At 37.3% G+C, this 16,066-nt stretch overlaps 1 protein-coding gene across 7 annotated transcripts in view; it reads right to left on the bottom strand.

Annotated features, from left to right (window-relative positions):
* ZEB2 (zinc finger E-box binding homeobox 2) overlaps positions 1-16,066 on the bottom strand; it is a 141,538-nt gene that overhangs the window by 18,914 nt on the left and 106,558 nt on the right. For all 7 annotated transcript variants that reach the window (XM_005862013.2, XM_014536233.1, XM_014536234.1 and 4 more), the window contains exon 5: positions 476-664. In XM_005862013.2, the coding sequence (XP_005862075.1) occupies positions 476-664 (189 nt within the window). The remainder of the gene's footprint in view (positions 1-475; positions 665-16,066) is intronic.

Raw genomic sequence — 16,066 nt, 5'->3', positions numbered from 1 at the left:
TTAAACAGCTGATAAATGAGGAGCTTCTCTCGAGGTGACTGACAGTACGTAGTAAACCTGGAGTCACAAATGACTCAGGAATTCACAGTGTGAAGGGGTTTGTCAGGTGTCCGTAAAGAACAAAAGGTTAGGGTCAGTCTTTCTAAACTTTCGTGTGTGTGTGTGTGTGTGTGTGTGTTTCTGCCTTGAAAAGTGGAATATTTCAGAAAGATGGGAATCCATTTAGATATTTTTATCTCGTAGAAATAGGCTCTAATTGTTCTTGTTCTTTATTGGATGTACAAATGACACAAATTTGCTGACAAAAAAAATTTCACAATACCCTAAAATTACAGTTCTAATCTTTGCTCATGAAATTCCATGCCTCTGCAGCTGTTCTTCAAATTTTAAGGTAAACACCCAGGCATGTAGTGCATTTGTAATTGTAACAGCTGCAGAGGTCAGTGTAGTGGCTAAAAATGAATTACAGCCTCACCATTTTCTTCCTGCCCATTGGCCTCGGGCGTGCCAAGGCGAGACAGCTCCTCGGGGGCCTCTGGGTAAATGATGGCGGTGTCACTGCGCTGAAGGTACTCCTCGATGCTGACCGCGTGGACATCGCGTTCCTCCAGTTTCCTTTTGGCAAAGTATTCCTCAAAGTCTGCTGTGCAATTTGCATTCTTAACTGAAATCATAAAAGGGAGAAGACATGTCTTTTCAGGGCCTTCCTCCTAGCAGGCCAAGTCTGCTTACATCATTGCTAGGAAGACATGGTAACTTACAAAAAGACTACAAATGCCTAGTTTATTTGTAAGAAATGTTGCAGATGACTGGTTTGGGGGTACATGTTTACTCGTATATACAAAAAAGAGGACTTTGCTTTAAGTTACATAGGCATGTTTTATTTTCTTTTTCCAGGGATACCCATCCACATAATTTCACAAATGATTTCTAGGGAAATTTTTTGAAAAAGCTGAACGACATTCTAAGATTCATACGAGGGAGAGATAATATTAGCTCAGAGCTACTTTAATAGCCTATATAAAACTTCCTTCTCTTTTAATAAAGGTATATTTAATTTTTTATTGTCCACTAAACTTAACGTCCCTAACCACAGCTACATCCTGTTGCTAAATATAAGCTTTTAACGCTCCACTCTGAATATCACAGACAACCAGGACTACATACTCCCAGACAGATGCAAAAGCACAGATATTCCTAGAGAGATAATACTGGGACTGTGTTTTAAAAAAATCATGGAATGTGGAAGTTTATCTTTTCCTATAATTTCAATATGTAGCTCAGTATTTTAAAGCTGCTGAAAATAAAATTAAGCTCATGACTGATAGAAATAAAAGGTAACAGGGTAAGCTAAGAAAATGGCTATATGGCTGTGTGAGTTTGATGTTACTTTTAAATACTGTAATTATGACTCTATTCCCATGAAATGAATAATAGTTATAAATCAATTTTAGCAACTTGTGTGACAAGACTGTGTGTATTTGAAACTACTAGGTATGTTTCTGAAACGCGTGGGGCTTAAATATTCTAAATAAAATTTTTATGCCTAAGACAGAGTTGGGAGAGTGTCTGTTACATTATTCTCCACTACAAGGAGGTGACAAAAAGTCCTTTGCTTTGTACAATTCATGGTGGAGTTCCACTTTCACAGTTTCTGAGAGCAGTTAACCTTGAGAACACCATATTCTTCATCTCGCCTTCTCTGCCATAAAAGATATCACAGAACTCGCTACACTAATTCTCTCTGGCAATTTGTGGCAGGGTGATCTTCAAGCAAGTCAGTCCATTTTTATTTTTATTTTTGGCTTTCACTATTATGAATGTGTGAATTATAGATGAGAATAGGAAGTGGAACCTTCCATGAATTCAACAAGTATTTACTGAATGCCTGGTATGTGACACTCATCTGGTCTTGTTTGGATAAGCAAAAAACGGATCCAGTCTCCTACTTCAGAAAGCCGGGAGAGCAGTTAATACAAGTGATATAGTCTCAAAAACAAATATGACACTACAAACTCAAGTATAATGAAAGGAAGTTGCATGGTGGCATGGAAGAAGTAACAGGGGGACCTGGTGGGGTCTGGAAGGTCAGGAAAGCTTTAATGGAAAATGCCTGAAGTTTTAAATTAGAAGCTAGGGAAGAGCAGTGGTGACTGGAAGGGCATGGTACATCCCAGGATCTGAAAGGACAGTGCTGGAGTGCAGAGTGAAAGCGCACCAGCGTGATGCAAGGGTGAGGGGGCAGGCAGGAACCAGACCATGCAGCCTGTGTCAGCCCTGTTAAGGGTTTGGGTTTTATTCTAAGAGAAACAGGAAGACATTGGAGGGTATTAAGCAAGGAGAATGGTTGGATGGAATTATGGATTATCTGCATTTTTAAATGACAAATCCAGCTATGGCGTGACAAGGATTGCAAAAGATAAAAGTTAAGGAATTGGTGATGGAGACTACAAGAGAAATGGCTAGATTTGAGAGATACTTCTGAAGTAAAATCACTATTGTTGGGGAAGAACCGGGTGTGCCAAAGAGGATGAGGCTAAGATCCTCCTTCATGTTCAGGTTTTTCAAATTTGATGTACGGCAGGTGACATTCACCAAAGTAGAACCACTGGAATGCTAAAAAGACTTGAAACTATAAGCTAATACATTGGATCAAATAAAAGAGAACCGGGGAGCATTACACTTTGTAGACTATTAAACTAAGTGCTAAGAATCCTAAATACGGTGATCTCAAACTTTTCTCTTTTGCCACTCCAACTTCTGTTAATTTCAACAAGAGCAATGGTGTGATTCCAAGACCTATATGTCCTTCAAATATAGCTTTGGAATGTGCAATAGTGGATTAATAATTTATATCTTAAAATTTGGCTTAAATCTTTTCTTGGAATCTTGGAATCTTAAATCTTAAGTATTTTTTTTAGAAGAATAAGTCAGATCACTGTTCCACTGGTATACTCATGATGCTGTGGATGTTTCCCAAAACATACTTATTGGTGATGATTGTGATGGTGTCATTTAACTTGCACCATTAAGTCACTAGACCAGCCGTGGGCAAACTACGGCCCGCGGGCCGGATCCGGCCCGTTTGAAATGAATAAAACTAAAAAAAAAGACCGTACCCTTTTATGTAATGATGTTTACTTTGAATTTATATTAGTTCACACAAACACTCCATCCATGCTTTTGTTCTGGCCCTCCGGTCCAGTTTAAGAACCCATTGTGGCCCTCGAGTCAAAAAGTTTGCCCACCCCTGCACTAGACAGTATGAAGCAACTGCCGATTTGCACAAACTATCTGTCCATGGCTTGGGATAATCAAAATCACTTCAGATCTATCAAAATCTTTTGTTTTTAAGGGCAGGAAAAAGATAAAGGGGAAAAAATGCTGGATCCAGATGAACCTGTTTTGAACAACTTAACCGATTTGACCAATGACTGACCTCTTTTTCAGCACTCTGGCGGTTGAAAGTAATGCAATAGCTCCCTCTGAACCCAGATCTACTCAAATGTTAAATGTTCAAGACATGACTTATTTCAAGAGCACTGTCCCATTTAAAGATCCTTAGTCCTAGTAGATATGATAGATGTACATTTAACATCCTAATTTTATCTTGATATATCAGCAACTATTTGAATTATCTGGCTATTTTTGCATGAATTTTGATTTGCACATGAATGTTTCCATCAGAAATGCAATCAAATGCAAATTAATTTGGATTTGCATTAATAGCTTTTTGGCTTAAAAGGGAGGGAAATTCTGATTTTTCTGGATAGGCAAACTAAACTGCATTTAGATACATCTCTGGTGTTTGGAGAGGCAATTCACTTGCTAGATCAAATTTGGCCATGCTAGACTTCTATGTCAAGTGACATGGAGACAAAAAACATGAAATCATGTGCTTTCTTTAAGGATCATCTTTGATTATCTTTGTATCATGATTGAGGAAGTTGCCTAGCAATTAGTAGGCTCTAAAAAATCATTTATGGACTATATGTGGAATAAATTATGCCCTTAACACTAATCTTGATGTAGAAGTCTTCCAGTCAAAAGAAGCATAAGATAAGATACCTATAGTTGAGCTAGAAACTTAGGCCTATGATTCAAACAATTGTAGAACAATTATGTGATAAACTGTAGTGGCCATCATAAATACTTGCAAGAGTTCATTCGATAGGGCCCACATAAGTATTCAAAAAGAGTTTCATGAGGAAGATAGCACTCAATCATTTACTTCTATTTGCTCCATCAGGACTTTGCTTCATGTGGTATAGGAATGCTAGTTATGTATCTCAACATCTAGAGTCATTTAAGTGGGCTAGAGCCTAGCCTTCCATGAACTACGTATAACCATCAGGGATATAATGTGGGTTTTGCCTGGTGCTGCTATGGTTTTCCTGCCTCACGCCACAACATTCTCCTTTGCCTGGGAACGGCTCCCCATTTTCCCTGTTGCCAAGCTTTATGATACCCATGGCAGCTGCCATGTTATTATTGCACAATCCTGCTCCCCTAGTCACAGTGAATTAAGCTGCACGTGAAGTGGACTAATCTGAGTCCTCCATTCAACAGACCACATGGTCCAGGGGTAGCCTGGACCAATCCCTTCCCTATGATTTTAGGACTTTGTTCCAAAGAGAGCATCAAAGAAGTTTATTCCCCGCAGGTGACTATAGCTATAAGAGGTACAACAAAGGAATTCATATATCCCATGTAGAATAAGATTTATGAAGAGAGAGGATGACGCAGGTAAACAGAGAGAAGTAGAGACAAAGAGCAGGTCCAGACAGGACATTCTTAGCTGTATTTGTTTCTGAGGTCAAGGTGCACCTCTTCTTCCAGGAGCTCTGTGGTCAACCTCCCTAGATTCTGTGACCCGGGACATTCCCTTTTCTAACCTTAGGCCTGAGTGTTTAGTCTCTTAGACCCCAAAGCACCCTAACTGCTATAGTAGAACAATGATGAGATTACATTTTGGTTATTCTCAACATTGTTGGGAGAGATGAAGTTTTGATTCAATTTGAAGTTTGCAGTTTTGGTTTCTGTAAAGATTTTGGAATACTGTATAGTGGACACAGGAATGAGGTAGAAAATTGGCTAAAAAGTTATAGAATTCCCCACTGCATTTTTCTAGTCTAAAATCAACCTCATTTTCCTTTTTTTTGTTTTTTTTTTTGTAATCCTCTTCACTCCTTGGTCTCCTAGGAAGAACTGCCAAAACACACTGACAAAGGATATTTGCATGGTATTTATGATCAAACCATAATAAAATTCGCAAGAAGCCTCAAGTAATTTCTTCCCATACCGACTCCAGAGATTTTGTATTTAGCCCTAAAATTTACCCTAATGTCTTGCAAATATCTCCACTTTCCTGAAGGTCAAGTAAACTTTCTCTGTCTAAAAAAAGAATTTCATTAATTAAAAATGTTTCCTCATAGCCACACATATTTTATTATTGTTAGGTTAAATTTCTAGGTCTCTACAAGTGAAAAAGCCTCAAATTTCTTGTAAATATGATTGTCTCTCTCTCACTAATGTTGCTTATCAATAATACTTTCACAAATGCCTTTATGTCTAGCTTATGACAAAGATTGTTATTTTTATTTTTTAAATATACTTTTAGAGAGAGATAGAAATACCAATGATGAGAATCATTGATTAGCTGCCTCCTGCACACCTCCTACTGGGGATCGAGCCTGCAATCCAGGCATATGCCCTGACTGGGAATTGAACCATGACCTCCTGGTTCATAGGTCAATGCCCAACCACTGAGTCACACCGGCTAGCTGAGATTGATATTGTTAGACAGATAATAGTAGTTATCACTATGGACTGATTTTAAAAATTATTGATTAAAAAACAGGCAATATTGTCCTGGCCAGTGTGGGTCAATGGTTAAAGTGCCAGCCCACACACCAAAGGGTTACAGGTTTGATTCCTGTTCAAGGGCACATACCTGGGTTGCAGGTTTGATCCCCAGCCCTAGTTGGTCAGGGCCCATGCAGGAGGTAACCAATTGATGTGTCTCTCTCACATCAAAGTTTCTCTCTCTCTCTCTCTCTCTCTCTCTCTCTCTCTCTCTCTCTGTCACCATCCCACTCTTGCTAAAAACCAATGGAAAAAATATCCTCGGGTGAGGACAAAATAATAACAACAACAATAATAAAATAAATAAAAACAGGCAATGTTAACAGAACTCGAAATAAAAGAGATATATTGGTCTTCAAATCAGACACACACACACACACACACACACACACACACACCCATAATTGAGTTGTTTTAAGATACTTTCTCAAAAATTCTTAAAAGTGAATTTTACTTAGTGTTTACAAAGTAGTTAAATTATGAGGCTTAATCCTTCTCCTTTTCTGTTTTCCTCTCTTTACTTTTATTGCCTCAACATTTATTTTCATTATTTGTAACAAGTATGGGTTCATGTAGGAAGACAGGTACTCTATTATCACTTGTCTAGTACTCAGCATGTTTTTAATTTTCATTAGAAATTGAAGAAATATATTTGAATATTATGCTAAGCCATTTTAATAAACATCAAAATGAATAAATAATTCTTCTGGAAAGGAAAATATCTTGGAGGCTCTAGAAGAGCTGAAGCAAGTGTATGTAAAAGCCTGAGTGGAATCATTCATCCATCCCCGTGTTTAATAACTGTTTATTGAGTGAGTACTAGTGCCAGAGTGTGGTTGGGGTAGGACGCAATCATGTTGATTAATAATTTTTTCCTAGTTCTGTGACTCTTATATGTAGAGACACTTACATAAAATGTTTGTGAACCGTCAATATGTAGACATATAAATGCATATATGTATTGCTGGGGATAATATCTATATACATGTGTATGGATACTTCCTCAGTATGATGCAGAAATGATATATAATCTGGCGTTCACTCACTTCATATATCCAGGCGAAGGGACCAGAAGAAACTATCACAAATGTAGGTAACTATTCATCATCTTTTTGAAAACTTGTCTCTTTATTAACAACATTTTACATGATTAGAAAACTATTTTTAACTTTGTCATTTGTACTGAATTTTTTAGGAAGAAGCCCGTGCTCAGCATTTGTTGAGGAATAAAAATTCTCACGCTGCTTGGTTTAAAGTTGACTAACTAATGGAGTATAAGCCTTTCATCATAAAAAAAACACACGCACGTGTGCCTTTCTGCAGAAGGCTCCCAATATGCATATTGGTGCCAGACATCTAAAAACAACCGTGAGGGGCGAGGATGATCTTGTTCTCACTACAGAGCTACGGGGCAGCCCACCAGAGCCTCCGACTGCTGCAGAGGTGTGTGTAAAGCCAGGGAAGGCTCATCAAAAGCGACAGAGTTTTCTTCTCTTCTTGGGAATTCGTACAGGGTCTGGGCTGCTCTCTCCACGCCTGCTCTGACATGGCTTTCTCGGGGGAACACGTGTTCTGATGCCAATGAGAGTCCCACGTGCAAGAGCTTTAGGAGAGAGAGTTGCAGAAGGAGCGGGGAGATAGGAATCCGTACTACTCTGCAGGATCAAATATCTCCCCCAACACCAGGAAGTAGCCCAGCCAGGGACAGAGTCTAATTTTAAAGTTAGCTTTATATCAGGGGCTTGTGAATATCAAGATGGAGAGACTACTAACCCTTAGACAGTTGTGATTGCTATGTATCCTACAGAAGCCATGCCTTAAAAAAAATTCCCAGTTAGATAATATGTATTATCTTTCACAATACTGTAGAATCTAAAAATTTGGAATTGGTATATTACCAAAAAGACTCAGACTATTTTATTATATTTTAAAGAGGTTTATAAAGTAAGATGTTTTTGCCCAGCAATTCCGTGAGCTTTTCATGTTACACAACATGTACGGATGCTAGGGCAGTGTTTCAAAATAGGGTCTCCAGGCTGGAAGCATGAGTATTACCTGGGAACCTGTTTTGAAATGCAGTTGCTTAGGCTCGAACTCCGACCTATGAAATCAGCAATCTGTGTTTTAACAAGTCTGTCAGCGGATTCTGATACTCACCCAGTTTAAGAATCACTACTCTGGGAATTCAGTCCTCTGACTCACCTGGCTCAACAAGCATTCAGTAACATGGTTTTGCGAAACAGCACAAAACTGCTCCCATGTCAGGTAGCCTTCCCGACTATTTCATCCCGAGTTCATACCCTAGGTCTGCAGTGACTGAATATCATCTGCATATCTCAATTTTCGAACTTATATCACCTTGTTATCTGTTGTTTACATGTCTGTGAGCTGGCAGAGGCATGGATCATGTCTTATGCAGATTTTATTACCAGGTCCCTGTACGGTGCCCAGCACACAGTGAATGCTCAATAACTAAATGATTAGACCAGGTTCTGGGTCACTGGACTCCTCATAGTGGCTCAGCTGCTTATTATTTTTATATCCTCACCTGCAAAATGAACCAGTATATGCTTTCTGGGGTATCCTTGAAGTTTCATAATTTCATAATTTCACTTAATTAATTAACCTAATCCAGTGGTCGGCAAACTGCGGCTTGCGAGCCACATGCGGCTCTTTGGCCCCTTGAGTGTGGCTCTTCCACAAAATACCGGCTTCTGCACATGGGCCACGGGAAGAGCCACACTCAAGGGGCCAAAGAGCCGCATGTGGCTCTCGAGCTGCAGTTTGCCGACCACTGCCCTAATCAATTTGCTCTTTTTTTTTTTTTGCCATATTCTTCTAGATTAAAAACTCAAACAAACACAGCTTTCTGATGGAGGACCCACATCCACAGATTTAGAAACTATATTTTGGAGCCGCCTGGAAACCACAGACGATGCCACCAGAAACACAGTGCTTATTGAGTATTTGCTGAATGAAAGAGGGGGACACTCAAAAAGCTTGGGATGTCAGTTCTTTTATGTGGGAATCCTTGCTGTGAAGTTAGCTGCTTCTAATCACAAACAAAGCGAATAAAACCACAGCATTCACCAGCCAGGAAGTGACAGGCTCTTCTTGGTGTACACTGATTATAGTCTGAACATGACCCTCCCGTCCAACCTGCCAAGGCTACTTCTGTTTTCCCTGCTCGGAACCTCTCTTTTCTCTACTTTATTTTTGAAAACTCATTGTAGGAAATTAACTTAAAAATTAAAACGATAATTTGCATGACATATCTGACTTAGATGATAAAACTCTTCCATCATAACAATGTGATCGCTATCATACAAAAGAAGAAAATGACATGCTTTATATTAATATGACCCCTTGTTAAGTATGTAGGTACTAAATTGAATTATCTAATAATCTGATCTTGCACAATTGGTTAACACTATACATCCACTCAAGCCTTGCTGAGAAATACCCCATGATCAAAATTGTGTGGCTTCTGTTACCCATATAAGAAAACTAGCTAATTAAAAAGTTTAAATTTAATCTCCATGTAAGAGTAATAAGAGGACTTGGAACTTTTTAAACCAAGATGATAATAAAGGTACAGAAAATGTCTTACTCTTTCCCCCACTTTCTCTGTGTTAATGATATGACTCAGAATTCGTGCTTAAGGAGGCTTAACTGCTTGCTAGTCTGCTAACCTCACCACTAATATTACCAATTGATGAGAGTTATACCTTGGCCCATAACGCTTCTTGCTCACGCAAGATTTTGAATCTAGGTCTAGATCTGTACTCAGGATTCAATTTTTCAGTAGACACCTGGAAAGACTCTGTAAACCTGGACAGAGTTCGGGTTTCTATGTGATACTTTAGGACTCAAATCCCCGATCCCAGCCCTTCCCATTTTGGCTTATACTCTGCTATCATCATAGTGCATTTTTTGAGGTATAAGCAGGTCTGGCTACATCATTTGTGGGGCCTAGTGCAACATGTCAACAGCAAAGCAATGGGCCAAGAGCAAGGCCCTTCATGCTCAGGGCCCTGTGACGATGCTCTCCTGGGTATGATATCATGAGGCAGGATCCCGGAGAACGCCCCCCTCCCACGCCAGCTATAGCAGCCCCGTGATTTTTGTTTTCTTTGCCCCTGCTTTCTGGTAAAATGTTATTAGAAAGAGGGGTAGGGTGGCGTGGAGTCCAAAATTTCTAGTCGAATTTCCTCATTTACCAGATGACACAACTAAGGTACAGTGAGGTCCACAATTCATGCAAAGTGACACAAATGATTTCCAGAAGAGCTGGATGGAGAATTCATGTGTCCTCACTCTTAACCCATTAGTTTTCAACTATATCATAATGACTCATTATGAGGGAAAGAATGAGAGAACCCCATCTTTTTAGTTTCTTATCATGCCTAACTGCTTGGTTATGAACTGAATAGCTTCTAGATGCTGAAAAGTTCACTATGACATTATAAATAGTTCTAAACAACATTCAAACACCATGAAATTTGTATGGGGAAAGCCAGTAAATGCCAAATTTAATGTAAATAAAAGATTACATTTTAAATTTTTTTCTCTCTTTTTTTCATGTCCCTGCTTATTTCTTACTGGTTAATCCATGTCTCAGTCTATTGGGGCAAAGCAAAAACATCATAAAAGTACTTCAAATTCACCATTTGAGATGCTTATTTAAAATTTCCATTTAATATTTAATAATTGTAAATTTTCCTAATTTGGAATTTTCTTATTTTTAATCATGTTTCTAAAGGCACTCAATATAGAGTAAGTTCATGAAGCACCTTGCAAAGGTGAATTTGTATTAACTATTATGGTTATAGTAAATAAAAATATCTCAAGTTTAACTTAGGATTAGAGACTTTATTCACGGTTCATTTTGCTTTCCCATCTCGCATATTACTTGTTTGTCCTCCCACATGCTTAATGATACCTTCCTCTATGTGTTCCACTTCTTCCAATGAATGAAACTGTGTCATTCCTTGATAATTTCCCATCCCTCACAGCCTTGCCAACTGAGCTACTCCCGCTTTCATCTTTCTTCACACAAAGAGCAAAGAGGATGGGTCAACATTCTCCTTAATTCACATTACCCTTTCAAAGCAGTGTTCCTATTTTATTAATTTGTTCAGCATCTATTTGTTTATTCATTTATTCATTAATTCAAAAAATAACCCGTTTATCAACCACCAAGGCTATGTGAACACTGTGCCTACTGAGAGGAACTACGGAGAAGAGCAAACCTAACCTCTACCCTCAAAAAGCCTCTAATCTCTAGTCGTATTTTTTGAAGTTTAAGTCATCCATTTCTCCATTATGTTTTATAACACTACCTATATAGCTCTGGTAAAATGACACTCATCCTAGTATTCTATTTACCCCAGGCCACCATTATTGTCATTTTGGAAAACTTCATTACTCAAAAGATAGTCCATGGGGAATCCTGGCTTCATAGTGCTTTGACTTTCTCTAGTTCAGCAACATGGATGGCCACACCTTGGTACTAGGCTAACCCCGGGACAATTCTGTCTCTATAAACCAAAACTTGACTCTTTCAATCTCTGATTTCAACTGTCTGTCCTTTCCCATCATTGCATTCCTCATTCCCTGAAACAGGTACTTCATTGTGATAATCAGGCCCTGAGAAGTCCTCCAGTCTATTTCACCCATTCTGATTTTATACTTGTCTCAGTTCACCTTGGAGCCTGAAATCACTTCCATCCCTATCTTCTATTCTTCCATTCTTACCTGACAAATTAAAATCTAGCTCATTTTCCCTGCCTCTACAGTATCCACAATGTCTAAAGAAGCTTTAATAATTGTATTGACTTATTTCAGTCCATGTTATCAAAATAGGATACTCTTTTATGATGATATTTGAATTTCCATACATTGTCCACAGCAACTACTCTACATTTTCACTCCTCAATATTCCAACCCTCTCTCATTCCCTTACTGTCTGTCAACTGATGAGTTCTTTTCCTACTTACTACAAAGAATGCAACTCATGTGATGTGAATTCCCTAAACTACCTTAAGTTCAATCAAAGAAATCTGCCATTATTCTTCCATTCTTTTTAAATTTTATTGCTAAACATGTGTCTCTTCCCATAGCCAAGGCTACCTTCTAGAGCTATCCCCTCACAGCTCTTCTGATAACCTACTCCATCTTTCACCCAGTCTCACATTTTCAGCCTTTCTTTCTTGCTCTCATTTGCAGGGGCATGTTCAGCAAGCCTTTGTCCTGAAGAGAATCTTCCCTAAAATTTACAACCTCCTGTCTTCATGTCCCCAATAATTGATCTTATACTCTGTCAGAAGCTCTTTGCAATATGGAACACTTTTCACCTGAACCTATATAGCTTGTTGTGTTTCAAATAAACATCTTAATCCATATGTTATTAAAATAATTAATAAGAATGGCTAGCAATGATTACACATTTAGTACGTCTAACATTGTGCTAAACAGTTTACACACATTTCTTATTCATACACCATTGTTTTATTCACCCAATTGAATGTAAATCCTTAATGACAGTGCTTATTCATTGTATCTTTCATGATGCCTAACAAAATGCCTTGCACCTAGTAGGGTCTCCCTAAGTGACTAGTAATCTGAGTAGTTAAAGAGGATACACTTATTTATAAATGTTGCCTTTCTGAATTTGAATCTGATTAACATCGGAAAGATGTAAGCTTCCTTGTGAAAATAGATGCTTTGTCTTACGTGTTAAAACATACAATTTCTTTCCTTTTTAGTTTTTTTCTATTGACACTGTAAGATTTTTCATTCCTTAAGGACTGGAATTAGGTTTTCTATTTCCTTAAAGTTTCTTTCTTAAGCCTCAGTTCAAATTCTGCACTTAACAACTAAACAAATACTCTGACTGAAGAGAATGAATGTAAGTATTTTAGTGGTTATTAACAAGTGACAAATATTTTATTCTTTGTTTATTGACTGTTATACAGGACAGGAAGAAAAAATATGATTCCTGATGCTAATCAGTGACCAAGTAAAAGAAAATCTCTGATAGCTTTCATCATCATTATATACAAACATTATAAAGACTACCAAAACCTCTTCCACATTTAAAAAAAGGATGCTAGTTAAAGATGATGTCAGATAAAAAATTAAGCTATTCCTTCTTAATCTTCATATTTTAACCTCAAATGCATTGTGAGGACAGTGAAAAGAAACTTGTACTAAAACTTGTCTGAGTAGTTTTCCAAGATGTCAAAGGAATGTAATTAGCAAAGGCTCTTAAAATGGACTGGTTAGTCCTTCCACTCTAAATTTGTTAAATATTGTATTTTTGTTTTCTAGAGAAGGAGTCTGTGAGGAGCCAATGTGAAGGGAGAAAACAGTTCAGAATGCATTTACAGTATTTCTTAATGAATAATGTAGTTTACATCTTACTTGTACATGCAAACAGGCAAAAACAAAACAAAGCAGGTGAGCGTCTAGTATATGGTAGGCTTTGTATTAAGTACTTTAAAAATGCTCTGCCACTTAATCCCTACAATGAGACTTTGTACACAGGGAATCATTATTTCCACTTCAGTGATGTAGTAATGAAGGCTTATTATATATTCAAGTTCATGTAACTAGTAATTGGTAGAGACAAAATTCAAATGTAGTTTATCTGACTCTAGAATCTGGAGCACCCCAAAACAACATTTGCCTTTCATATGTAAAAGCAGGTATACATTATTCTTAAAATATTGGAAGCTTATTTAATGACTATATCTAGAGTCAATATATATGCTTACTTCTTGGTCAATAATTCGCTTGCATTATGTAAGATTAAGAACGGAGACCTAAATTGGCTTAGCCCAGTTTCTAGATGCAAGGTGTTTTTCTTTTCCCAGCAAAGGAAGCAGCGGCGCAGGTGGTTATTAATAGCCCTTTATAACTAGAGTAGTAGATTGTCTGAGTAAATATAACTTTCACACTTTCAAAGAGGAAACAACAGGGGCCTATTTGGGTCTTGATATGCACGTGAAACCGCATTAATGCTAATGATCACCATGTACCTACCATAGATCCTTGTTACTACTAGCTCTCAGGCAAACTCATGTTTATAATGCTCCTAAGTTTTTCCAGTTCTCTAATCTTCTTGGAAAACAGTTTTTTTTCACACACTCTTAAAACTTCTACATAATAATTTCATTCTGAATTTGAATCTGATTAACATCGGAAAGATGTAAGATTCCTTGAGAAAATATATGCTTTGTCTTATGTGTTAAAACATACCATTTCTTTCATTTTTTAAATATTAAAACAAATGTAGAAACATTAAATGAAATGTGGGAAATTATTAATATACATCAGAGTTTGCAATGCTTTATGTTGTTATAAGTCAATTTTGCTATGCTGCTAATCTAACTTTGTTGTCAAAAGTAGTGATACCCTAGGACAGTGATTCTCAACCTTGGCTGCATTAATAAGAATGGCTAGCAATGATTACACATTTAGTACGTCTAACATTGTGCTAAACAGTTTACACACATTTCTTATTCATACACCATTGTTTTATTCACCCAATTGAATGTAAATCCTTAATGACAGTGATTATTCATTGTATCTTTCGTGATGCCTAACAAAATGCCTTGCACCTAGTAGGGTCTCCCTAAGTGACTAGTAATCTGAGTAGTTAAAGAGGATACACTTATTTATAAATGTTGCCTTTGCACCTAGTAGGGTCTCCCTAAGTGACTAGTAATCTCAGTAGTTAACGAGGATACACTTATTTATGAATGTTGCCTTTCTGAATTTGAATCTGATTAACAGCGGAAAGATGTAAGTTTCCTTGTGAAAATAGATGCTTTGTCTTATGTGTTAAAACATACAATTTCTTTCATTTTTAGTTTTTTCTATTGACACTGTAAGATTTTTCTTTCCTTAAGGACTGGAATTAGGTTTTCTATTTCCTTAAAGTTTCTTTCTTAAGCCTCAGTTCAAATTCTGCACTGAACAACTAAACAAATTTCTATTCTTCCATTCTTACCTGACAAATTAAAATCTAGCTCATTTTCCCTGCCTCTACAGTATCCACAATGTCTAAAGAAGCTTTAATAATTGTATTGACTTATTTCAGTCCATGTTATCAAAATAGGATACTCTTTTATGATGATATTTGAATTTCCATACATTGTCCACAGCAACTACTCTACATTTTCACTCCTCAATATTCCAACCCTCTCTCATTCCCTTACTGTCTGTCAACTGATGAGTTCTTTTCCTACTTACTACAAAGAATGCAACTCATGTGATGTGAATTCCCTAAACTACCTTAAGTTCAATCAAAGAAATCTGCCATTATTCTTCCATTCTTTTTAAATTTTATTGCTAAACATGTGTCTCTTCCCATAGCCAAGGCTACCTTCTAGAGCTATCCCCTCACAGCTCTTCTGATAACCTACTCCATCTTTCACCCAGTCTCACATTTTCAGCCTTTCTTTCTTGCTCTCATTTGCAGGGGCATGTTCAGCAAGCCTTTGTCCTGAAGAGAATCTTCCCTAAAATTTACAACCTCCTGTCTTCATGTCCCCAATAATTGATCTTATACTCTGTCAGAAGCTCTTTGCAATATGGAACACTTTTCACCTGAACCTATATAGCTTGTTGTGTTTCAAATAAACATCTTAATCCATATATTATTAAAATAATTAATAAGAATGGCTAGCAATGATTACACATTTAGTACGTCTAACATTGTGCTAAACAGTTTACACACATTTCTTATTCATACACCATTGTTTTATTCACCCAATTGAATGTAAATCCTTAATGACAGTGCTTATTCATTGTATCTTTCATGATGCCTAACAAAATGCCTTGCACCTAGTAGGGTCTCCCTAAGTGACTAGTAATCTGAGTAGTTAAAGAGGATACACTTATTTATAAATGTTGCCTTTCTGAATTTGAATCTGATTAACATCGGAAAGATGTAAGCTTCCTTGTGAAAATAGATGCTTTGTCTTACGTGTTAAAACATACAATTTCTTTCCTTTTTAGTTTTTTTCTATTGACACTGTAAGATTTTTCATTCCTTAAGGACTGGAATTAGGTTTTCTATTTCCTTAAAGTTTCTTTCTTAAGCCTCAGTTCAAATTCTGCACTTAACAACTAAACAAATACTCTGACTGAAGAGAATGAATGTAAGTATTTTAGTGGTTATTAACAAGTGACA

Source organism: Myotis brandtii, unplaced genomic scaffold (assembly GCF_000412655.1).
Source record: "Myotis brandtii unplaced genomic scaffold, ASM41265v1 scaffold1577, whole genome shotgun sequence".
Lineage (NCBI taxonomy): Eukaryota > Metazoa > Chordata > Mammalia > Chiroptera > Vespertilionidae > Myotis > Myotis brandtii.
The sequence above is the reverse complement of the archived record's forward strand: the minus strand, read 5'-3'. Positions and strand labels throughout refer to the sequence as shown.